The 22596-nt window shown below is 55.0% G+C and overlaps 7 protein-coding genes across 7 annotated transcripts; 4 read left to right on the top strand and 3 right to left on the bottom strand.

Annotated features, from left to right (window-relative positions):
• Positions 1-6667: 6667 nt before the first annotated feature.
• PC9H_010243 (uncharacterized protein) lies at positions 6668-7441 on the bottom strand (the record flags this gene model as incomplete). The annotated part of the gene is made up of 4 exons (XM_036779737.1): positions 6668-6767; positions 6814-6954; positions 7042-7300; positions 7393-7441. 4 exons carry the CDS (start codon positions 7439-7441, stop codon positions 6668-6670), a joined length of 549 nt encoding a protein of 182 aa, XP_036629126.1.
• A 1218-nt stretch (positions 7442-8659) lies between these two features.
• Positions 8660-9424, bottom strand: PC9H_010242 (uncharacterized protein; the record flags this gene model as incomplete). Its single annotated transcript, XM_036779736.1, has 2 exons — positions 8660-8984; positions 9042-9424. 2 exons carry the CDS (start codon positions 9422-9424, stop codon positions 8660-8662), a joined length of 708 nt encoding a protein of 235 aa, XP_036629125.1.
• Positions 9425-13305: 3881 nt separating this feature from the next.
• Positions 13306-14101, top strand: PC9H_010241 (uncharacterized protein; the record flags this gene model as incomplete). Its single annotated transcript, XM_036779735.1, has 5 exons — positions 13306-13521; positions 13590-13656; positions 13723-13807; positions 13857-13948; positions 13989-14101. 5 exons carry the CDS (start codon positions 13306-13308, stop codon positions 14099-14101), a joined length of 573 nt encoding a protein of 190 aa, XP_036629124.1.
• Positions 14102-14285: 184 nt separating this feature from the next.
• Positions 14286-14688, top strand: PC9H_010240 (uncharacterized protein; the record flags this gene model as incomplete). The annotated part of the gene is made up of 2 exons (XM_036779734.1): positions 14286-14489; positions 14530-14688. 2 exons carry the CDS (start codon positions 14286-14288, stop codon positions 14686-14688), a joined length of 363 nt encoding a protein of 120 aa, XP_036629123.1.
• A 1190-nt stretch (positions 14689-15878) lies between these two features.
• Positions 15879-17074, top strand: PC9H_010239 (uncharacterized protein; the record flags this gene model as incomplete). The annotated part of the gene is made up of 5 exons (XM_036779733.1): positions 15879-15994; positions 16049-16149; positions 16252-16405; positions 16501-16753; positions 16802-17074. 5 exons carry the CDS (start codon positions 15879-15881, stop codon positions 17072-17074), a joined length of 897 nt encoding a protein of 298 aa, XP_036629122.1.
• A 638-nt stretch (positions 17075-17712) lies between these two features.
• Positions 17713-18179, top strand: PC9H_010238 (uncharacterized protein; the record flags this gene model as incomplete). The annotated part of the gene is made up of 3 exons (XM_036779732.1): positions 17713-17783; positions 17830-17926; positions 17988-18179. The coding sequence occupies 3 exons, from the start codon at positions 17713-17715 to the stop codon at positions 18177-18179; spliced, it is 360 nt and encodes a 119-aa protein (XP_036629121.1).
• A 577-nt stretch (positions 18180-18756) lies between these two features.
• On the bottom strand, positions 18757-22217 carry PC9H_010237 (uncharacterized protein; the record flags this gene model as incomplete). Its single annotated transcript, XM_036779731.1, has 4 exons — positions 18757-19820; positions 19868-21458; positions 21511-22088; positions 22139-22217. The coding sequence occupies 4 exons, from the start codon at positions 22215-22217 to the stop codon at positions 18757-18759; spliced, it is 3312 nt and encodes a 1103-aa protein (XP_036629120.1).
• Positions 22218-22596: the final 379 nt, after the last annotated feature.

Genomic DNA, 22596 nt, shown 5'->3' with positions numbered 1-22596 from the left:
CTTCGGAGTTCTTGCATTTTATGTATTTTATCATTCTGAGCAACTTTCCTCTATATACCTAAGTAATTGGGACAAGTCCTGCCCTTGTACTCACAAAAAAAAGGCCCTCTGAGCGAATTTTGTTGTTCTTTGCCTGTGGGAATGTCCCCTAGCTCCCCTGGGTCATGTGCTTACAGAATACTTCAGAGGTTTTCTGTAAGCACATGATCTAGGGGGGCTAGGAGTCACCTTCTGGCTGTACTTCGCATTTTTGCTCAATTTAAATGGCAATATCTGCTGCTACAAATTGTGCCCCACATCGGATTTATGTTCTTTTACATTCTGAACAACTTTGTCCACTCAAGCAAGCCATGAAAATCAAATCCTGAGGCAGTACAGCTCATTCTTCCTGCTAATTTCGCATTTTGGAGACTGTAGCTTGTCCATCAAATATGCTAGCTATATACTGTCAATTGTATCTCATGTAATTTCGCATTCTGAACACTTTTCTACCCTCAAGCAAGTCATGAAAATCAAATCCTGAGTCACTAACCCTGTATTTGCTGTTTAAGTTCGCATTTTTCCAGCTTTTGACTGTCTTAAAATGGCCCTAACTACTTCGGAGCTTTTGCATCTTATGCTTTTTATTATTCTGAACAACATTCCTCTATATACCTAAGCAATTGGAGCAGGTTCTGACCATGTTTCATTACAAAAAGTGTCATTAGAGCGGAATTTGAAGTCCCTAATGTGGGCTACTGACTGTGAGAAACTAATTTAGTAGTGAGGTCGGAGTTGTGATGTATTGTAACTGTGAGAAAATGCGAACACTCAGCTGCCTGAATAGGCAGGTCAGGGGAAAGAGGGAACAGGGGCACATTAAATAAAACACAAAGATAATTCCACAGCTTCCTCAGATGGTGGCGCAACTCGGCGCAACAACGACCCAGTCCTGGGGGATATATATGGGGAGGTTTGGGGAGCTGTTGCGCCGAGTTGCGCCACTGTTTGAAGTGGCTGGGGCCAGTATGGTAGTTTTGCAGGTAGTAAACGTGCTGCTGGATGATGAGGAAGCGGCGCAACACGGCGCAACAAGTTGTCCCATATACCTTGAGGGTATACCTAGAGATGGGTACTTGTTGCGCCGAGTCGCGCCAACATCCTGGCCGTTGGCACCCTCTTCTCCTCGTACCGAAACGGTATTTGAGCTACAGCACGAGGAGGAGGGCAGCTATCTCCGTAGGAATTTTATCAGTATACTCTCCTAACATGCCCGGACATATTTCGTCACCTAACCCTGGGTCGGGGAGCGACGGTTGCTTCGCTGCGCTCAGCGAGATTCTCGACGAAGAAGGGGGCACTGGAGCGTGGGGAAGCGGCGCAACTCGGCGCGACAAGGTGATTCTTCATCAGAACACCCTAACGGAGGTGTGTGAAGTTGTTGCGCCGCGAACGGAGAAGGTCGACCGATTACACCCTGTAATCCGTCGGATAATATAGATAGGTGAGCCTATATGTCCACATCTCCCATCTTGAACACGTATTCACAACTCACCAACACCTCCACAGATTTCATCCCGTGGTCAGCGCCATCGCGACTCGCTGCCAATGTAACGCGATGGCACTCGTACCCATGGAAGGGGCGAGCACGCAGCGCCACGCCTGCACTGGCACTGCGGGATCGTGGATATGGTGGGACGTGGGTGCGGACGTGGTAGATGTGGCTTCGGGGTGATGTGAAGCGAAGCGACCTCTCTCCGTCGTCGCGTCGTCGTCGGTTTCGTTCGCGCATCCCCTCCCTTCTCCACCTTGTTCCGTGTCTTCCCGTTCTCGTTCGCGCTGTCGTCCTCGTCCTCATTTCCGTGCTATTCCCGTGGGCGGCACACTGATGGCCTACCACCAGCCATACACCCCTCTTCCTAATGCGCTAGGTCCCCAGGCCAGCAGCGAAGCGCACGCTTGAGGGGAGCAGAGAGCGACGGGACTACGAATGCATCACCGGTGCGATCGACACTACCTCGGGGATCAGGGCTCGCGCGAACAACTTGAACGCGCAGGCTAGCGGTGGAGGAAACGTTGGCGGGTGATGACGACGACGGAGAGGGCAGCCAGAGAAGGCCATACTGGCATTCCATCGCATTTCTCGTCAGTCTGTCAGTAAGTGGAGTCATCGTCCTCCTCCCCCGAGTCTTCGTCGTGCTGATTGGCCTTGAAGGCTTCCGTTTTGTCATTTCTACAGCGTTTCGTTCAAATGCACTGTAGCAGGCAGCAGGAGCCCCTCACCACCTTCGCCTATGGACGCTGGACGACGGGCTGGACGACACAAATTCCCTGGGTTAGTGTCCCTCATCTCGCGTTCGTACGCCCCAGGTTTGTGTAAGTCGTCCCGTCGTCCACGCCGCCTCACGCATGCGTCTCATATCCACTTCTCTCCTTAGCCGCCCCAACCGACCGTTGGCTTCTATGAGATTGCTGTCGCCGCCAGGGGGACTTTGAAGGCGTTTCTGCGAGTAAATCATGGGGGTCAGCGATGTTGGGGGTTGTGCATGAAAATAGCGGAGCGTTGGAGGGCAGGGATGTGAAGGGTCGCAGGGATGTGGAGGATGAAGGAGTCCTACTGCAAAATGGTGAGTCCTGACATCCTTACGGAGAATGCGCATACTAACCCCGAGCCCCGTCCGGTTCAGCTTGCCTCTGTGACTGCTCCGGTCCCCACCTTCTGTGCCCATCTGCTCCTCCACGTCGTTATTCATTTCTTCGTCATCTCCATCGTCGCGTCGCTCGGGCTGCTTGCGTCAACCCCTTTTGGGTTCGTTCATTTGAGAGCTAGGCAGGGAGTTTGAGCCTGCGAGTGGGCATGAGGAGCGTGGCGGCTGCGCATGTCCTGGGTCACAACATGTCGGTGAACTGTTCCTGTTTTGCAGAGAGCTAGGGTGCTTACCTGGCTACGTGATTCCCAGTTTGGTGAGTCCTCCGCTTCGCTCTCATGCCTCATGACTTCCATTTCAAAGCAGTGTACCTCAGCGCATGCGTTCGATGTCTCAAAGATTGAGTGTGGATGGCAGAGGGCATAGAAGGAGTTGAGTGCGAGACTGGCGCTCGAACCAGCGCCACGTGCGCGATCCAACTCCGCTGTATTCCGTTGGCCGATTTTCAACTTCCAATTCACCACTCTCTCATGCTTACCACGACGGCGACGACGATGATAAGGACATCAACGACTGTTGGGAAGGCCACAGCGCCCCCATTTCACTCCAATCCCCCCCTCTTCTGTATCTCCTTGAGCAAGAGGACTCTGGCGTGTAACGACTAACAGAAAAGGTGCCGGTACACAATGCCACGCGTTCTCAAGTCGAACCAGGCGGCGAACGGGGGTCCAGAACATTGGGTGAAGGAGAGATGGAGTGGAGACGGAGAGATCCTCCCCTGAAGCTGTCAGGTGAGTCTCTACGCAGTTGGGAAGGCCGTCTCATTCTTGTAGCCTGAAGTGAACGCGCGCGACGGCTGCGAGTGCGCGAATGAAAGCGAATACGAGCCCAACCTGATGCCGTCGTCTTCAAGCTCTGCCGTGCGTCGTTGAGTTCCCCACATCGGCATCGCGCCTGGCGCGTTCCATCCACGACTGGCGCGTCCATAGTCCTCACTCTACCGCCGTCTTCAAATTTGCGACCACGTTACGCCCCCCTTGGTGCCCTCACCCACAGTTGTGGTTCACAGAGGAAGCTCAAGGGGGAATCATACGGGCGCATATATTCACGTCAACCGCGATATCGGCGACGCGCAGGTATTGACTAGCGGGCGTATAGTCGCAGGCGGAGGGTAGAACGGGAGGGCTGTAGGGCGCAGAGAACTAGGCTACAACTGGTAGCACTACCGTGGTACGTGGCTATTGAGTCCATGCGCATATATGCACTGACACGCAGTAGATTAGCCTGGCGGTTACTGGATGGGTTGCGATGCCGCTGTCTCGCTGACGCGCGCCCTCCTTCGACCGAGATGACCGCAACCACTCCCTCGCCGGGGGAGCCCCTATCTCCCATTGCTCCCTCTGCTGCCTGCTTCCCCCGCAATTACCAAAACCGCCCCCAACTTGAGGGGCCCCTGTCTCTTTCGGTGTGATGACATGCATGTCCGCGCCCCAATGGCAGCCCTGTCCTCTTCCCCTCACTTCCTCTTCGCCGAGATGGCCGTGACCACCCCCACAATGTGGGGGGCCCCTATCTCCCATCCCTTCCTTCGCCTCTTCGTCGACACGATTCCTGAGGCCATCCCAACCATGTGGGGGCCCCTATGTCATGTGCGTGTCGCTGCATGATGACGTGCACCCTGCCTCTCCTTTGTTGCCATTCGCAAAGCTATCCCCAACTGGTGTGGGCCCCTGTATCACATTACTCCCTTTGCCTCCCTTCGGCGCAATCCCCTGAAGCCATTCCCTCGTTGAGGGAGCCCCTATCTCCCTCTACCTCCCTTCGCAGCAATTCACTCTCCCTGTCTCATCCCTTCGCTGCAATGTCCCTGTTATGTGGGCCGCAGTCTTATCACATGATGGGGTATCAAGAGTAGGTGGTGTTGGTGAATGGCTGAGCTTGTAGATAGTGTGTAGCATAGATTTCCGATGCATATATATGTGCTGATACTTGAATATTCAGTAGTGAGTCCATGTTAGAGCTCGTTTACGAGCTCTAACACTTCTAGCTTGTAGGCAATGCTTAGTCCATAACTTTGCCCACTCACCTAACCTAACCACCGAGACAATCGCTCGTAAACGAGCTCTGAAATAAACGTTCTGAAACCCGAAGCCTTAAAGTCCTAATAATCCCTAATATCCCTAAAGCTACTCAGTGCTTAGTACGTGTCAGTGCAAATTCAATTGTAAGTTCGCGTTAGAGCTCGCATGCGCGAGCTCTAACGCTTGTAGTTCAGACGCATATAATACTTATTGTGTACCTTATACTTGATTCTGGTCTACATTTCAGTAGAAAAAGGGCCTGAATGGGCCAAAAAGTCATAATATTGGTCCGGCCTAACCCAGCATTAGGCCCGGACTCAGTGGATAGGGATGAAAGAGAGTCAGTGAGGGAGAAGGGAGGGCGTCGAATTGGTGTTGGATGCGAATTTGAAGAGGATGGAGGTGGTTGAAGAGGGATAGTCGGGTGTTTGAACGTGGATTGAGGGTGATTTGGAGGTGTTGGAAGGAGTTGCGAGGGTGGATTTTGGCGAGTGAGCGAGTTAACGAAGGGGCAAACGGGGGCAAGAGGCGTTGTTGACGGGCGTAGAGACAGTGGAAAGCAGGCGAGAGAAGGACAGTTGGGGATGCCCTGGGCGTTGACGTTGAAGGGGGAACCTGGCATGAAGGATTGAACGTTGACGCAATGACTTCTCTCGGTACTCAAGGCTGAGTGTCTGCGATCTAGCGAAGCGGGTGAGTAAGAAGAGAGTGGGAAGAAATATGTGGGACACTTACTAGGGAGTTTGCGCAGTAATAACTGGGCCAATGGGTGTCGAATTCCGCCGTCGTTCGCCGTCGTTGTTCCGAGCAAGTTCAGCAAACTGTGCGGCGTTAATGCGGGGAGAGGAGGGGATGAGGGAGAGTGGAGGCGCCGTCGTACAATTCTGAGCGTTCAATGACACCCGCGCCCGTTACTTGGCATGGAACACTGCTAGCATCGTTCAGGGAACTCGCCAGTGCTGTCCGCATTTGCGAGGATGTTCTGGCTGAGGCCTGAGGTTGGATGTGTCTAGAGTTGACGCTGGAGGTGAGTTTTACTTAGGCTGTGGCATTGGAACTTGAGCTCACCTCTGTATCCTTGTGTTCGCAGCGCACGGCGGCGATTTCGAGGAGAATTTCTCGTATATGTGTGTTCGTGTTCGCATCGTGTGCCTTCACGTCCCCGTCCTTCATTTATCGTCTCATCCGCCCATAGTCACGCATGCATCTGAGGTCTTCCCCACCTCCGTGTTTGTTTGTAGAACCTGGTTGGCATCATGCGTTCCCCATCCCTGTCTCCTGTTCACTCGTTTAGCCTCGTGCATCGAGTGGCATATTCCTCGCATGCATGTCCATCTACACCTTGACCTTTCCCCTGCGTGTCTGCCTTCGGCTTCGCACTTACGCCTGCGCGCGTTCGAGATTCGGGCCTGAGTCCGTGTTGGCGTTCCCATCAGCAATTGTGTTGGGGTTGGGGTTGCGCTGCACTGTGCCCGCCCCTCGTCTTGCATCTTGCACGATCCCCGTCTCTGCCGCAGTTGCGTAGGTGCGAGAGGCGGTGAATTGAACTTGAAATTGGGATGGGGGTACGTGGAAGTGGAATGGTGAGGCGGGGTACGGATCTGCGAGCACCAGAGTCGTCCGTTAGACCTTCAGGAGCTTCAGAGCGAAGTGGGGCGTGTACGTACCTCTGGTTATCTGCTCTGACTGAACCCCTTCCTCGTCCTTTCGTTCGCCGGTCTCCTGCCTTGTTCATCCCGCGGGTCTCCTACACACTTGTTGTCCAGTTCTTTCGGCCTCTCTTTCTTCCTCTCGGTCCCTCGTTCTCTCTGTCTGTCATCTGCGTCTCGTCTCGTGCATTTCTATTCTTTTCTTCGGTTCTAACGTTTTACCACGAGTCCCGACGCAATGCGACGGAAGTTGCGATACCCGGGACGGAGACTCGGAGTCATGTTTGACTTGCAGGCCTCGTTATAGATTTTAGAAGACTGTGAGGGCCAGAGAGTGTGGGTGGCTGTTTAAGGGCATGCTGGAGATCGTCGTAGCGGACACCGCCAGTGGTTGGGATGAAAGCTCGGCCCTGGAGGTGAGAGGCGCTCAATAGACACTGCTCATGTGTTCCTCACGGTACGTCCCCCTTGTCAATCTCTCCTCTCCTCGGACGTCGTGCAACTTCACTCCCAGCCGAACCCGCCGTCGCACCTCCGGTGTATGCATTCCCAACAGCGTCTGCGTCTGCGTCTGCGTCTGTGCCAGAGGTCCTGCCGCTGTTGCATGAGGACATGGATGTGGGCAAGCGTGCGTGAGTTCTCCGCTTTCGTGATGTTTTCGCGTATTCATTTCGTTTGGCGAACCGAGGCGTGTTTGCTTGGTGCTTGGTGCTTGGTGCTTGATGCGTGGTGCTTGGCTCCTCAGCTGGCGCGGTTATCTTGGACGGCCTCGCCGCGAGTTCGTGGGACGTCTGGGAGGGTCTCGGTGTAGTTGCGACAGTGGAGGCGACGCCCTGCCTCCTGGCGTGCGCGGCAATGGGGAATAGGGAATCCGACGCTGCATCGCACAGAGCGACGTGCAACACGCCATACGTAATCCGCTGACATTGCGGGTGCCGCAGCTCTGCCTGTGCATCAACTGCTTCCCGACGTCGTCGCCGATTACTCCACGTGTGGCGATCTTGGGATTTGGGCGCCGACACGATGGTGACCCACCTTCTTCAGCCCTGCGCTGCGATACGTCGTCGTCGTCGTCCCCCACCATGCTTCTGTCCTCGATACTCCAGCAGGCAAAGTGTTGAGGCCGTTGTTGGGTCCTGGGTGCGACGCTCTGTGGGATTTGGGACGATGCGTTCGACACTGATGGCCACAGACGGAGAAGATATGGGTGGTGTTGTAGGCATTGTCAGGGCGTCGCACGGAGTGGTTGGACGGGCGTGGTCGCGTCGACAGGGCGCGGGGAAAATGTGAGGGCCAGAGGGGGCTCTGTAGGACGAGATATTGCGGTGAGCTCGTTCTCACTAGTGCGAGATGCGAGATGGGTGGTCACTTCTCATTCGCTGTTTGATCTCCTCATCGCCGACGCCAGTGCCTTGCAGCCTCTCCCTCTTGCCATCTGTCGTCTACCCCCTCTGTACGTCTATACGACCTGCTGGTCTTCGTAGCTCCATTGCTTCTCCGTGGCGCTGGCCTGCTAGTGGAGTCGCAGCATCCAGGTGTTCCCCGTCAGCATCTTCCATTGTCTGGTTTCGTCGTCGCCGTCGTCGTAGGCCACGTTGGCGCTGTTGCGGGCTGTGGAGACGTTGATGGGCTTCTTTCGGGCGATGGTAGACGGCGACGTGGTGCGTAACCCGTTGCTGGCATTGCGTAGCCCCGGTACACTGTTGTTTGGGCTCGCAGTTGCGGTGCAACGTGTTCATGTGCGAGGTAAGTGGACCCTGGGTTGCAGACGTTGCGTCGAGGAGCGTTAGAGGCAGGGGATCCTTGCGTTGTGGACTGGGAGACGAGTGGATGGTGCAAGGCCGACAGTACGAGTTGGAGAGGCGGGAAGTGATCTATGGCTAAGGTAAGCGGGTAGAAGGAGATGTAATAATAGAGTACGCACCCAGTCGAGTTAATATACTCATTCCGATCCGGCTTTTCATTCGTCTCCCCTGGGATCGTAATGGGCGTAAGGCGTAGCATACGTGAGAGAGTTGGACATGTAGCTTGCGAGTTTGTGAGAGAGGGATGATGGTGTCGGTCGTGGAAGAGTTTGTCATGACTTGGCGTGGATTGAGGCACATCGGAGTTGTCATCGTGTACCCTGTCGTCAACGTTGAGTTGGTAGTCGCTGCGGAAGAGCGCCGGCGCCTGTTTCTTGTTCGTTTAGGTAGGCGTGTTGAACTTGGTCGATCTCGGCACTCTTGACCACGAACACATCCTCTCTGTCGCTAGGTTAGCACGCAGTTCTTGTTTCATTGAGTAGTGACTCACAGTCCTATCAATCCCTTGCTTTCTTCTCATATCCCACCTTCCGACTTGCCTTCCCACCTTCCGACTTGCCTTCCCGCCCTCCGCTCCCCTTCTGCTCTCGTGGTTGCTCTTGATGGACATGCTCAGGTCCAGCGCCAGCACCAGCCAGCGCGCTTTCGTCTTCGTCATCGTTATCCTCCAGTTGCCGATGTGTCGATGGATCTGCGGCATATCCCCGACACGCGTGGTACCCAGTTGTTCGCTTGCGATCTGGGGACTTTACGCACGTCCCAAGTCGTAGGATCCTGGTGCGCGCGCAAACGAGCATCTGCTGGGGGAGGGGCGTTTGGTAGCTGTGAAACGGCGGGGTTAGTGGGGGGAGGGGAGCGATAGGTTACCTGTTTACCTACTTTTTCCCCCCTCCCATCCGTATTCCCCATTCCACTCCCCCGTTGCCACTCTGCGCAGCGCGCTCTGGACACGATACTTCGCCAGCGCCAACACCGTCGCCGTCTATTGAGGCACCTAATCTTCGCAGTCGTTGAGGAAGTGCCTCGAAGGCACCACGTCGTTCCAATGCCCCTACGCCGGGAGTTCGCAGGGAGGTGCAGGGAAAGAGGAGCATGTCTCTCGAACGCAAAGCGTAGGTGAGTGAGTGAGTCAGCCCCGATCCCACTAGCGTGATCACGTCTCGCCGCCGTGCCCCCTCGCCCTGCGTGTCCAGCCCGTTCCTTGTCCTGCGTTCCCCACGTCCTTCGGTGATTTTGTATCCCTGTTTTCGTTTCGCTTTCATTGTCGTTTTCGTTTTCGCATTCTGTCAACCCCAGTTCTCTACGCGACGCTGCTGCTAAACTTGCGTCCCTTCTTCAGTTCTTCGGGTCTTTTCTTCCCATTCCCCATTCCCTGTTCATCTCATAACCCGTCGCCGCACACCCATTAATCAAACCGTCCCAGTACCCCGCCCCGCAACTGAGTCTTGCGCGTTTCAGGGTAACCAATAATCGAAAATAGATCACACAAACGAGGTCCGGTCGCAGGAATGGCGGACGTGGATAGGATAAGCGGTGATCCCCTTGCGTTGCGCGGGTTTGTGCATCTTCGGGCTGTCTGAAGGTCGTGGGGTGAGTCTCGTTTGCGTTCTTCTTTGACTAACCGACTTACCGATGTCCTCTCTGTAGCTCCTCTTCACCGTCGTCGTCGTCATAGCACGTATTGGCTAGCATCTAAACCCAGCAACAAGGCACTCCATGGACATCGAGGCACGTCGCCCCAACGCCCAATCCTCCACACAATCGCAATCGCAATCGCAGACGTCGCAATCGCAGACCCTGTCAATAACGCCCTCTGCCATGCAGGGTTGGAGGGGCGCCACGAGCACAGCGCTTTGGCGTCTCGGCGACGTTCGTGCGGCGGGGCGCACCCGTGGTTCGTGGTGCGTTCACTACCTTCCTTGTGTTCGTCTCCTTCCCGCCTGGTTTGCGTTCATTCCACCTCATTCGTGTGTTCCCACTCCGTTCCCTCCGTCGCCCTGACTTCTCGTCCTCGTCGTCCTCGTTCGTTCCCCTCGTTCGCATCCCCCGCCTCGTTCTCGTTCTTTTAGTACACTTCCCCCGCGCTGACTATCCACCATATTCAGATCCAACCTCGCTGCTCAACCCGCACGCACTCGTCGTCCTGCTCATGATCGTACGCCAGCACCGCAAGAGCTGGCGTATGTCTCCGTGTGTGTGTCCGTGTGTGCGGGACACTCGGCGCTGCCGACGTCCCTGTGAAGGGCATACTGCACGCTCGGAGAATCGGTGGGGAGCTCGCAGGGAATTGGGTCGTATTGGGGCAGAATCGGGGTACGTCGTCTCCCTCGTCTGCCCAGCCTAGCGCGTACTCACACCTTTGTTTGATTCGTCAGCGCGGGCGTACTGATGCAGACGCAGGCACTTGTACCGTCGGCCATCTCCGCCTGCGCGCCCGTCTTTCGTCTTTTCGTCATCTGGGCGTAGTGTGGGGGTAGTATGCATAGCGTGGTTGCGGTGGACATGCCAGGGCACCAGCATAGCGCCGTGAACTCGCACCATCCGCGCACCGTGCTTTCCTTTGCATCAGTCGAACCCCAGCGGCACGTCCTTCGTATTCGCAGTAACAACCAAGTACGTGCATACGTACGTTGTACTAGCAAAGTAAGTGTTCATCCAATTAGTCGTTTCGTTCAGCTTATTCAAGCGGAACGCGGCTGACTTACCTGCCTCGTCAGCGCCGTCACCGTCGACGATACACGCAGTGGCAGCGCCCGGTGTTACTTGCTTGCTCCCTGGTACGTATCCCCTTCGCTCCGTTTTGTTTCTTTTCGGTGTGTTCTTGGGTGTGGGTGTATGTGCGGCGTCGTTCGTTTTCTATTCCGTTTTTCGTTGGTTTTTTCATTGTTCGTTTTCGTTTCCATTTGCTGTTTCGTTTTCATTTCCACCTCGACGTCGGTTCGCCTTCGTTTCTTCGTTCCCTCGTTCGCCTTCTATTTCTACTCCAGCGTCTCCCGATGGCGTTCTCACCCTCTTCTCGTTTCTCTTTCCCCGTTCGTACTCCTTCTCGTTTCCCGTTCCTCGTTTCGCGTTTCGCGTTTCGCGTTTCGCGTTTCGCTTCTCGTCCGGCTATCGCATGGCGTACGCGTACCGCACCCCGTCCCGCTGTCTCCGCCTAACACCCATCCCTCATCCCTCGTCCTCCGTCCTCTGTTTCGTCTTGCGCATTCCTTTTCCCTTTCGCATTTCGCACCTCGCACTTCCTCTTCGCATCCCCATTTTCCCTTTCGCATTCGCATTGGCCGTCCCCGTTTCCCCTTCGCATTCCGTCGTTTGTCATTTATCGTTTATCGTCTCGAATCCCAGACGACGCAACTGACTTCCGCCTTCTCCTCTTCAGCTTTGCCGCCTTCCCCTCTTCAGCCCTGCTCCAGCTGACGCGTCAACCGCCAACCGCCAATCGAAAATCGCCCATGCTCAGTCGCAAATCGCCGCTTGCGCACACGCGAGTCGGGTACGAGTACGATGATGGCGTGGAGTCGATGTGGGTGGTAGATGGTGTGTGGGTGTGGGTGGGGGTGTTAACGCGTCGACGGGGGGATGACGATGGTGATGGTGATGGTGAGTCGTCTTCGTATTTGCGTATGTTCGCGTGTTGTTCCCCCCCGCTTCCTTCTCGTTGTCGTTCTTGTTCAATCATCCCATCGTCCTGCCGCGCTTCGCCTTGCGTCGTGGCAGTTCGCACCTCCTGTTTCGTCTCGTTTCGATCAACTCGCGCCGTTCGCTAACCTCCTCACAGCCACAGGACCTTTGCATCTGCGTACCACCACTACCACCGCAAGAAAGTCGTCCGGAAATCGACAGTCGAGGCCAACTGTCTTGCGAGAAAAGTGTTTTGAGGATACTTTTGTGCGCGAAATGAGGCGTTGGGCGTCGTTTGGCGCGAAGACGATTTATGCGTCTTGTTTCCTGTTTTCCTCGTTCGTTTGCAGCTTTCGCGGTGGAGGGAATGTGGAGTGTGGATGGTGGTTGAACGGACGGATGGCAGTAGGAGGGGAGTGCGTAGTCGGAGCGGCGTCGATTGTGTATGCGCGTCGATGGGGTAGGGAGACTGGGGCAGGGAGAGGCTGCGAGGGAGGAAGGGAGGGAGTCACAGTTGAGAGTGATGGCTGGGGATCGAGCTCGAGATTAGGTTTGGCAGTACAAGAGTTGGATGGCTTACGTACGGTTGGTTTCCCCTTCATCCGTGTTGTCTAACCCATGCTGACTATAGTAGGGACTTGTATGCGGTGAATAGCGTATGGGCGTAACGGCGTGGATGGATGGATTCGACGCGACGTCGGATATTCCAGATTAAAGGGATGGCGGGATGGCAGGGCCGTGTTGAGGGATGGGTGCGGGATAGGGCTGCGTCTAAGTGGGAATGGGAGGGAAGGGCACGGGTGTTTGTAGAGTAGAGTGTGCGCTGGGTTTGAGTGTGGACGCGCAAAAATGTTAGCGAGAGTGAGTAGGCAGCGAGAATGCGAGTTGAGTGGGATGGGACGTGTGCGTGAGGGCTGCTTGCAGCAAGAAAGCGGCTGGACAAGCGCTACGAGTGCACTTGACTGTCCTTGTCAAAGTAGTGCAACGCATCGCTAACGCCTTACTCCTTCGCTACATCTAGCTTGTCGATACCGTCGTCGATGGCCGGCGTCGTTCGGAGCGGGCGCAGAGAAAGAGGAAGAGTTGGGAGCGCAGGCAGCGCTGGCGTGGGGGCGAACAGGTTAGTATGGTCCAATGTTTCACGATGGTGTTTTACTTACCTGAAGCCGTTGCCTGTATCTTCTTGCCTCCGAATATGTCCTGCGATTCAAACGTTCAAGTTCGCAAGTCGACACAGTGTTTGGCAACGACGCAGGGGGCGCTAGAATTGACGTTGGTAGGTAAGAGAGAATGAAGATGATCAGAAGCTGTAATACTTACTTAGTTGCTTCCGAACGATGCCAGTTCGTGCCCCTGCGCGTGAGGTTGACGATCATCGAGGACGATCGGCTGCCCCGCATTATTGGCGCTCGAACAAAGGCCACGTGCGCGACAAAAGTCCGCTCCGTTCCGTGCGCCGACTTCGGACTTCACTCAAGCGCGCACGACGACGACGACGGGAATGACAAGGACGTCCACGACAATGTTGGAAGGGCATGGTGCGGCCCTTCTCCTTCCAATCCTTCCTTCCTCAGTATCCCTGAAGCAATGGCGCCTAATGACCGACGGGCAACCTGCCTACACGCCATTCTGCTTGCTCCGAAGACAAACAGTTATCAAGGCGGCGAAAAGGCTTAGAATGCGCGGGGTAGGGAGAGGGGACGCCGTGGATGTGGTGAAAACCCTGCCCAGCTGCCAGGTAAGTCTCCAATCTCCTGCGGCTGGTTCTTTTTGGTTGACGTTGCCATTATGGACTGCCCACAACAGCTGCAGGATTGCGAACAACACCGAAAATGGAGCCCCATATGCACGCTCCATGGGTTACAATCTCAAGGTATGTGCGCTGGGGGGCGCTGCTTCTACGCTGCTGTATGATACTAACCGATATTCACGCATACAGCACCCTCGGCCCACTGGCACGTTCAAGTAGCCACCCCAATGTGCTTCGTACAACCAATTTCTCCATTGCGGCATCGTCGACAATGGTAACTCAGCCAGAGCGGAATGATACATGGGCACTGAAGGCGACAACAGTGCCATGGGTGAGAGGAAAAGGGCTGTCTGCAACATGCAAAGGTCGTCGGAGGCAGTGGGCGGAGTGTACAACGGCACAATGGGTGGCACAGGTACGTGGTATGCCCTGTTGATGCATATATGCGCCCATAGGGGGTTCCAGTCGTCGACACTCGATACCCTCGGACGCAAAGAGCCCGCAAGACTCATTTGGTGCCCACCACCCGCGTTGCGCAGTTGCTGACGCTCTCAAGGCCGGGTTCTAAGCGATCTCGATATCTCTCAGAGGTCCAAGTCGTTAGCGCAGATGGCAACGAGCGCTGTTGCCGTTAAACGAAGTCGTGGTCGCCGCTTTTTTCAGAACGGAGGATGCTGTTTTTAAGGAGAGCGAATGGGGGCGTCAACGGGAACCGTCAAAAGAGGGATGGGAAAAATGGGAATAGATGGGTCATGGCTCCACGTCAAGCAGGAGCGGAGGGTGTGGACGATGGGCATAAAGGGCACGAACGGGAACCGTTCGTGCATCATGTGTTAACAGTGGATAGGGAAGTCACGAACGGTTCCCGTTCGCGAGAACGAGCATGTGTGGACGGGCGTCGATGGACGAGACATGTGGATAGGGAACAATCGACAGGGAGACGGGTGGCATCGAAGGTACGTCACCAATGGATCCCATCGGCAAAGCTATTGACAGGCATGGGATCTTCGCCGATGGGTCCCGTCGGCGAAGCTATTGACAGCCATGAGTTCGTCACAGATGGATCCCGTCCGCGAAGCTACATCTGTCAGTGTCAAATGCGCGCAACCAAAGAGAGGCGGCGATGAGTTGATGGCGCAGATGATTGAGGATTAGACGGGATGGGAGGACGAACGGGCGTACGGATTACTACACGCAAATCTTGCCGGACGGTTCCCATTCCCTTGCGCGCCAGGGATATCTACGGACGATCAAAATTGCGATGAATGGTTCCCGTTCGTGCGGAATGACTAAGCAATGGCTGACGGATGGTTCCCGTCGGTGAGGGATATCTATGGATGACAGAAATCCTGTTGTCTGCGAGCAATCTCGAGGGGCTGAGAATGTTCGCCGATGGATCCCATCGGCGAAGTTATGAACAGGCAGGCATACGTGCGCCGATGGATCCCATTAGCGAGCGATCTCGAGGGGTTAAGAATGTTCGCCGATGGGATCCATCGGCGAAAATATAGACAGGTAGTCAACTGTTCGCCGATGGATCCCATCTGCGAGTGCGCCGAAGGGCTGCAAAATAGTCACGGACAGTTCTATAGCGTAATATATGGGATCCTGGACAGTTTTAGAGTTTGGATTGCTGTTGCGACACTTCATGTCGAAACGGTACCCCGAGAAATAGTAAGGATTTCCGCGTTTTCCAGTCTGCCCGCTCACTATCAAAGCCCAGCCAATGCAAGCATTGGCTGAGGCTTTGATAGATAGGTATATAAATTTTCTCACCGTAGCCACACTGTGGCTACGAGTTTCTAAAACCGTCCCTGCCATTGGGTCGAGCCAGCGACGACGGACCCGGTCGCCGGGCGGCCGAGATTGAAACTCCGTCGCGGCCCACTCATTACTAAGTAAAATATCGTAGCCACACTGTGGCTACGAATTGCTAATTAAGGTTTCAAATGTATATTCAATTTTTCTACCGCTGAGCGTAGCCACAGTGTGGCTACGAGGTGCTAATATAATATTTCTAAGGTATATAAAATTTTCCCACCGTAGCCACAGTGTGGCTACGGATTTCTGACACCGTGTTACGGTTATCCCCACCATCTATCTTAGCCCGGCCAGTGCTAGCACTGGCCGGGCATAAGATAGATAGGAAGTGGCCCAAGCGGACACAACAGGGCTTCCCATATAGCCTTGGGGTATACCTAGAGATGGTAGGTTGTTGTGTCCGCTTGGGCCCACATCCTGCGACTTGGGCCCTGTTCCTCCTCGTACCGAAACAGTATTTGGGCTGTAGCATGAGGAGGAGGGCAGATATCTCCGTAGGAATTTGATCAGTATACTCTCCTAACATGCCCGGACATATTTCGTCACCTAACCCTGGGTCAGGGAGCGACGGTTGCTTTGCTACGCTCAGCGACATTCTCGACGAAGAAGGGGGTGTGGAGGGACGGCGGGACAAGAAAAGGTGGACGCGACAAGGTGATTCTCCATCAGAACACCCTAACGGAGATGTGTGAAGTTGTTGCGTCCACTTTGGAGGAGGTCGGCGGAATAAGCTGCCTATTCCGTCGGATAATATAGATAGGACAAGGGGTGCTTTCCCCAGAATATACATCGAAGGTAAGGCGATGCCCGGTCAATTACGCTGCAAATATACATCACATCCCTGAGTCTCTCGTTCTCACCGCGATCTATCGATTTCCCAACTGACTTGAAGCAAAGCCATCCGCATCCGCCTCAGATATCGTAAGGGCACACGGGAATACGAAGAGCGTCAATACATCAAAGAAACCTTCGCTCTCAAAGTGAACGATGCACCACGGGACACCGTTAGTTGGTCTTGGGGGGATTTGGACTGGTGCTTACAATCTCACATGTGCGTCTTTTATCATGGGGAGTGGTGCTCGCGAATGTGGTCCTCTGTATCTCTCTGCGCCCCAATCTGACACACAGCGGCTGTTGCTTTCACAGAGGACTCCGCACCGGCAGCAGAATTTCGCTTGAGACATGTTCAGATTCAGAGGTCTTGGCCGCAGTGTCCTTCGAGGATATCCACAAACTCGCCAACGATCTGCTGCGAGACGCGCCGTGGATGGCCAGCCCATTAACGGTAGATTTCCAGGAGCGACACGTCCTCGCAACGATCACTTTATCTTTCTCAGTCGAGCTTCAGGCGCCTCAGACTCCGACTTCCTTCCTCCCGTCAATGCCCGTTAACCTCGACGTGAGTACTAGTTTACGTTGATGAACCGATCTACTATCTGGATTTCAGAAAACGTTATCCTCGGAACCACCGACCGGGGTACATCGCATGGGATACGGTGGGGCGTATGGGGGATATGGGGGAGGATATGCAGGCTCTTCTTATGACGGAAGGCCTTCTGAGTATCCCGCCGGAATTGTTCCTTACGCATCGAACTCTCCTTACGACTTCGACTCGACACCTGCGAAAGGGACCCCCTACGACTTTTGCAATGCAGCACCTGTGGATACCGGGAAGATTCTCTATAGCGTCGTAGGGACCAAGCGGCCGAAGCCGCGATGATAGGTCAGCTGCATGTGCGAGCACGGTGTACGATAGACTTATTATAGGTACGTCAGTCTCATAACCATGTTCTCTCTCCATCCACGTCATACTGACACTTTGACAGTACCAGCGCATCAAGATATCTTCGTCGTTCAAATCCGTCGCAAGACCCACCCGCACGCGCGTAGCGGCCTCGATGGGGACCAACTGTTGTCCGCCTGGTCTCTCTGCCTTTCCAACTAGCGAAAGCCCCATGCACCTTCGTTCGTCGAACAAACACCACCCGTCGCGTGGTTCAAAGGGAGGAACTCACACGACGAGTGTCCCACCAATCTTGCATCGCAAATACAGACGACCATAGATACTGTAGCCGGCACCGTGCCTGCCAACTACAACGCTACACCGCCACCACTCAATATCCGACGTGCTGCCCAACGGAGTCAACTTGCATGTACGGGAGCCGCCGTCCGTATCGACAACGAATGTCGACGGTAGTGCGCTATAGCAAGTGACGCACGGGCATGCCTGATCAACGCGCGACGTGCTTCGTGCGCGCTGAGCTACGTGTGGTTGAAGGAGGGCGATCTGGCGCGACTTCCAGGTGCATAGACATCTCCTGTGCCTGCTCCTCGTTTGGCGTTATACCTAGACAGACTATGCGACAATACCTGGCTAAACGTTCAACCCATACCACCACCACCACCACCACCACCATCGCGAGAGATGGGTGCGTATCTTCACGCGCAACGCCCAGACTCACGTTACTCCGCCAGACGATATCGATTAAACTACCTACGCGTCTGCGAGACAGCCGTTATTGCCTCCTACATCTCGGTCGACAAGTCCCCACGTCTAATACCTCGCATCAATGTACGTGCCTCCAATCCCTCATCTTTGAGTTCCGACTAACTTGCTATGTCTTATTCTCTAGCTGCACCCTCGTCGGGTCATCACCCTCGTACCCCAGGACCTCGCCACGCGCTTACACATGGAAGACGTAGGGGTGATCGTCTTTCCGGTAAGGGTCTTGATGAAGATCTGCATGCTGCGACAGCCGAGTGTCAGTAAACCGAATACGAGTACGCCGGGATTGGCGGAAAACAAAGTGGCTCGCCTTGAGTAATGAGAACAGGCCTGTCGATGATGCTTCCGTGTATGCATTCCTTGTTTTCTTTTCCGCTTACTATCAACCCGTTCGTTGTGTAGGGACCCATACGAAGTTTCCAAGGCCCAAGACCTCGCCACTCGACTTCGCATTCACCATCACGATTATCCTTTGCCAATATGGTGAGAGGCATCAACGACGGAAAACTCAAGTTTATCGATTTTGCGGAGGCTGTGGATGCAAACGATTGCAATAAAAGCAGTGACCGCGATTATCACTGCGTTCCGGGGTAGATACACCTAGGCAATAAATAGACCGTAGTTTCATACTGATTTGTGACTGTATTCAGATTGGAAAATTCAGAACAGTTGGATTCAAACTACGATACTAGTGTTGATTGACAATGAAACGAGGACTATAATGCGGGGAACCATGAATGACAGAGGTAGCAGTAATGACCGGGAGAGAAGGGAAATATATGCCTAAATGGGTGACAGATGATAGTGGACGAAGGCAGGGCGGTCTACAGGGAAGGAAGGGGTAAGGAATTATACTAAGTGATGAAAAATCGCTCGGAAAGAATATGCAAGGGGCTTCATCCCATGACCATGTCCTGGTCAGCTTCCGTGGCCTGATAGTGCCTTCGAAGCTCGTCCAACGTGGGCCGTCGTGCTGTCGGCGATACCGTACCCGAAGTAGGGGTTGAATCGACCGTTGATGGTATGTTAAGTGTTTCAGAGGAGGGCCCGGTGAGACGTCGACGAGGGGAAGCCTGGGTGGGAGAAGTACTTGAAGGCGAATAAGGATCGGTACTTCCGCTAGCCTGCTGCTCAGCCATCTGAATACGAAGCTGCTCAAGCCGTCGCATCCTCATGGGGTTGTTCTGGGCAATCGTCATAGCGCGGCCTGGCGGGTGGGTGTACATGGCGAGGATCTCAGCGACTTCACGTGGATCGTAATCGTTATTTTGTCGCCGCGCCGCACGTTGTTCGGGAGTAGGCAGAGTGCCCAAGCCGCCATAGACGCTACGATAACTAGGTGGCGCCTGTATCTCATCGGCCCTCCGCGTACGGCCAGTCGTAGCGTTCATGGTTGTGGTTCCTGGTGCTGCGGCGAACATGGTTCTCAGTATGTTGCCGTTGGGGTCGACGTCCATCCCGTTGGGTCCGATATTTCTGCCCGCGCCGCCTACCCGTAACCCCGCAAACACGAGGGCGTCCTCCGTACGCTCATGCTGGCCTGGTAAGGATGGTCTAGCACGCGGCTCGAGTGCCATGACTCGTTGGCGTGTCCCAGCTCGAATCGTTCCTCCCGCCGTAACTGCGAGACCTTCCCCAGTGGTCCCAATGTCTCCTGTAGCCGTATCAGCCGCGTCGCCCATGATTGTGACGCGAACCGCACCAACACCCTCAGTGTCGGGTGTCGGCGTTATCCCAGGGGCTGCTGAAGCGACTCCCGCCGCCGCCGCCGCCACTGTGTTACGTGAACCCGAGTCGTGGGCGTGCACTGTTTCGTCGTCGCCGTCCTTAGCACTGCACCAAAATCGGTGCCCCTCACTCCACGCAGTGCTCTGGCATTCTTTTCCGCAGTATTTTGCCTTTCGACAGCGCCGACACTTTGCAAACTCCCGTGGATACGACTCCCAGCGACCGCAGAGCACTATGAAAACATGAGTTGTGGAAAGGTAGAGAGAGTACCGTACGCACTGTTGGCACATTGCCTGATGCCACCGCGACTTTCATCCTTCCTACACGCGTTTCGCATAATCACTCCGGCCCAGTATTGTATCTCTTGGGGCAATTTCGGTGGCGCGTTCGGTAAATCCGACTCGCTAGCGCTAGGTCGGAACGTAAAGCGCTCGACCAAGGAGAAGACGTTGGTTTGGCGGACGGGTTGGGGGTTGGGAGATGACGTGAACGCTTTGTAGGCCGAAGACGACGGAGAAGGTCCATTCGTAGTTGATGGGATGGGGTTGGTTGATGATGTTGTTGATGATGACGGCCCCGCAATCGAGGAGCCATAGACAGAGGCGTTCGCGCGTTCCTTCTCCTTTCCTCTTCCGAATGTACGCAGCAGAGTGTCTTTCATTGTAGCGGTGGGGGCTTTACCAGTAGCTCGAGAGGTGTCGGGCTCGCTCGCTTGTACACCTCCGGGGTAGCTCCGGCCAGGTAGCTGCGCGCTTGCCGGGTGGAAGGAGAGTCGAGGCTTGTAGAAAGCTTGCCTGACATGAGGGTACTTGCTGAGATATGCAAGTAATTGCAGGCTGAGGACGACATCTTCGTCCCGGTAGGGTCCCGAGTCGGTATCGCGATGATGATGGGAGGGGGAGGCCCGGGTGTTGAGGCTGACTGGCGTCGGTACGGTGGCAGTAAGTTGGGGAGGGAATGTTGACGGGTCGATCAAACGCCGACCGTCGGCAGCTACGCCTCGTCCGCGGGGCGTTTGACCTTGCGCACCACGGTGGTCGCCTGAAGGCACGGCCGGGAGATTGACCAATCCAGCGCGGGGGGTGATGTCTGGTCCATTGACGCCGGGTATCGAAAGCCGTCTCTCTGGCGCGCCCAACCCAAGATCAAGATCGACGCGACGGCCTCCTGTACCATCATCGATAGCACCTGGAGCACCTGGTGGCGCGCCCATAGCGAAGTCGTCGTTCTGATCCAATGATACGATTCCTTCCTCCACGCCTCCATCGCCTCCAACTGCGACTACGTCAACGCTTCCGCCAGCGTCGGTAATAATGATGGAGGTGGCTGGAGGATCATCAGATACGATGCCCACAGTGCGACGGGTTGGACGGGTGATCGAAACGGAAGGCCGACGCTCAGGCGAAGGGGAGGCGGAGGGCACTATGGCCTGGCGCAATCGTCGTCGACGATCCATGTTAATATCCCCATCGCGATCGGCGTCCAGGTCTCCCTCAGCGTCTCCGTCATCTTCCGTCTCTGTCTCTGGGCGCGACGTGTCCGAAGACGGAGTAGGCGAAGCACGAAGGTGCTCGACGAGACTTGGACGGGCTCGGATCGTGCGTTGACGCGTTGCAGTATGGGGAGGGGTGGGTTGGGCTGGCGCATCGTCCCATACTCTTCTTCCGATGACTGTGCCACTCCTTTCTCTTCCTGGAACGAGAACTGTCGTTGTGGGTGTCGTAGAGCCGATAGGGGTCGTATTCGCGGACGTATCAGTCGATGTGTCGGTATCGCTGTTAGATTGGGATTCCGATGTTCCTGGACGAGAGGCGGAGAGCTGAGAGTTGCTGTCGCGCGCGGTCGCTGTGTTATCCTCCATAGCCTCATCCTGCGGAAACGTTAAGGGTCACACGATACAGACAACCGAAGCGAAAACATACCTCAGGTTCTGCTGATCGTCCCTCCGCCTGCTGCTCCATTTGCTGCCGGATGAGAGCCCTATATAGCTCATCAACATCTTGACGCTGTCTCTGCTCGTTCTGCAACATCCGCCTTGCCTGACGCTGCTCCCTCGTCTCCCTGGGCATACCAGTGGCACTCGCGCTGGGCCCAACCGCAAATCCCTTGTTCGCAAGCCACGCCTCTAATATACACCCCACAACGTCCAATGTCCCCGCTTGAACGACACGACTTCTGATCGGCTCGCTGCCTCTCACGCCAATGTTGACCAGGCACTGGAAAGCGAGCGAGAATCTGTAGGCAGCGTGTTTATCGAAGGATGGCGGGTTGAGAGTGGGTACGAGTTTGTTCGGCCGTGCGGTGGGCGGGGAAAGTCCATACAGCATGGCGGGATTCTCTGGCGGCGGCGGGCATATGCAGAAGTCATGAAGGATGCGTACTAGGCGCTCGAGTCCACCGTCCATGGTCATAATTTCTCGGATTCTCGGAGAAGTCGATGTGAGGTATACCAGCTGCGTAAGCGAGTTGAAGAGCGGCAATGGCGAGGTTGTATCCAACGCTAAATCCAAACTATGTGAGCAATCGAGGCGTTGGGAGCACGCTACTCACCTCGCCTATCATAAAGTTGAGACGTTATACACACACAAGCCCTATTCTGCGCCGGAAAAGCGAAGTTTGATTCACGCATGGCGGGTGGGGTCTGCGGTCAAAATTCCAAGAAATGGGAAGGCGTTTGGGGTCGATTACAAGGCCGTAAGCGGTATATTCCAATCGTATATCGCCCGCGTAAATGATAGAGGAAACAGGAAAGAATCAAGGAAGGGGTCGCCTCTCGTCGTCGTCGTTGTTTTGGTGGCTGAGCAAGACCAAACCGGGCCCTTCACCCACTCTTTGCGCATGTTTGGATCCAAGGTCAAAGCGGGCGCTTCTGACTTGGTGCAATTGTCTCCTTCACTCACAAGCAAGCATCAATATCCGAATTTATCGCTGAGATCATTACAATCGACTTTCGTTGTCAGCTTTCCTGAAAATTCATATGTGAGCTCAGCCGGGCGTCAGTCCAAAGT

Source organism: Pleurotus ostreatus (genome assembly GCF_014466165.1).
Source record: "Pleurotus ostreatus strain PC9 chromosome Unknown scaffold_7, whole genome shotgun sequence".
Classification (NCBI taxonomy): domain Eukaryota; kingdom Fungi; phylum Basidiomycota; class Agaricomycetes; order Agaricales; family Pleurotaceae; genus Pleurotus; species Pleurotus ostreatus.
Note: the sequence above shows the minus strand (reverse complement) of the source record. Positions and strands in the feature narration are given on the sequence as shown.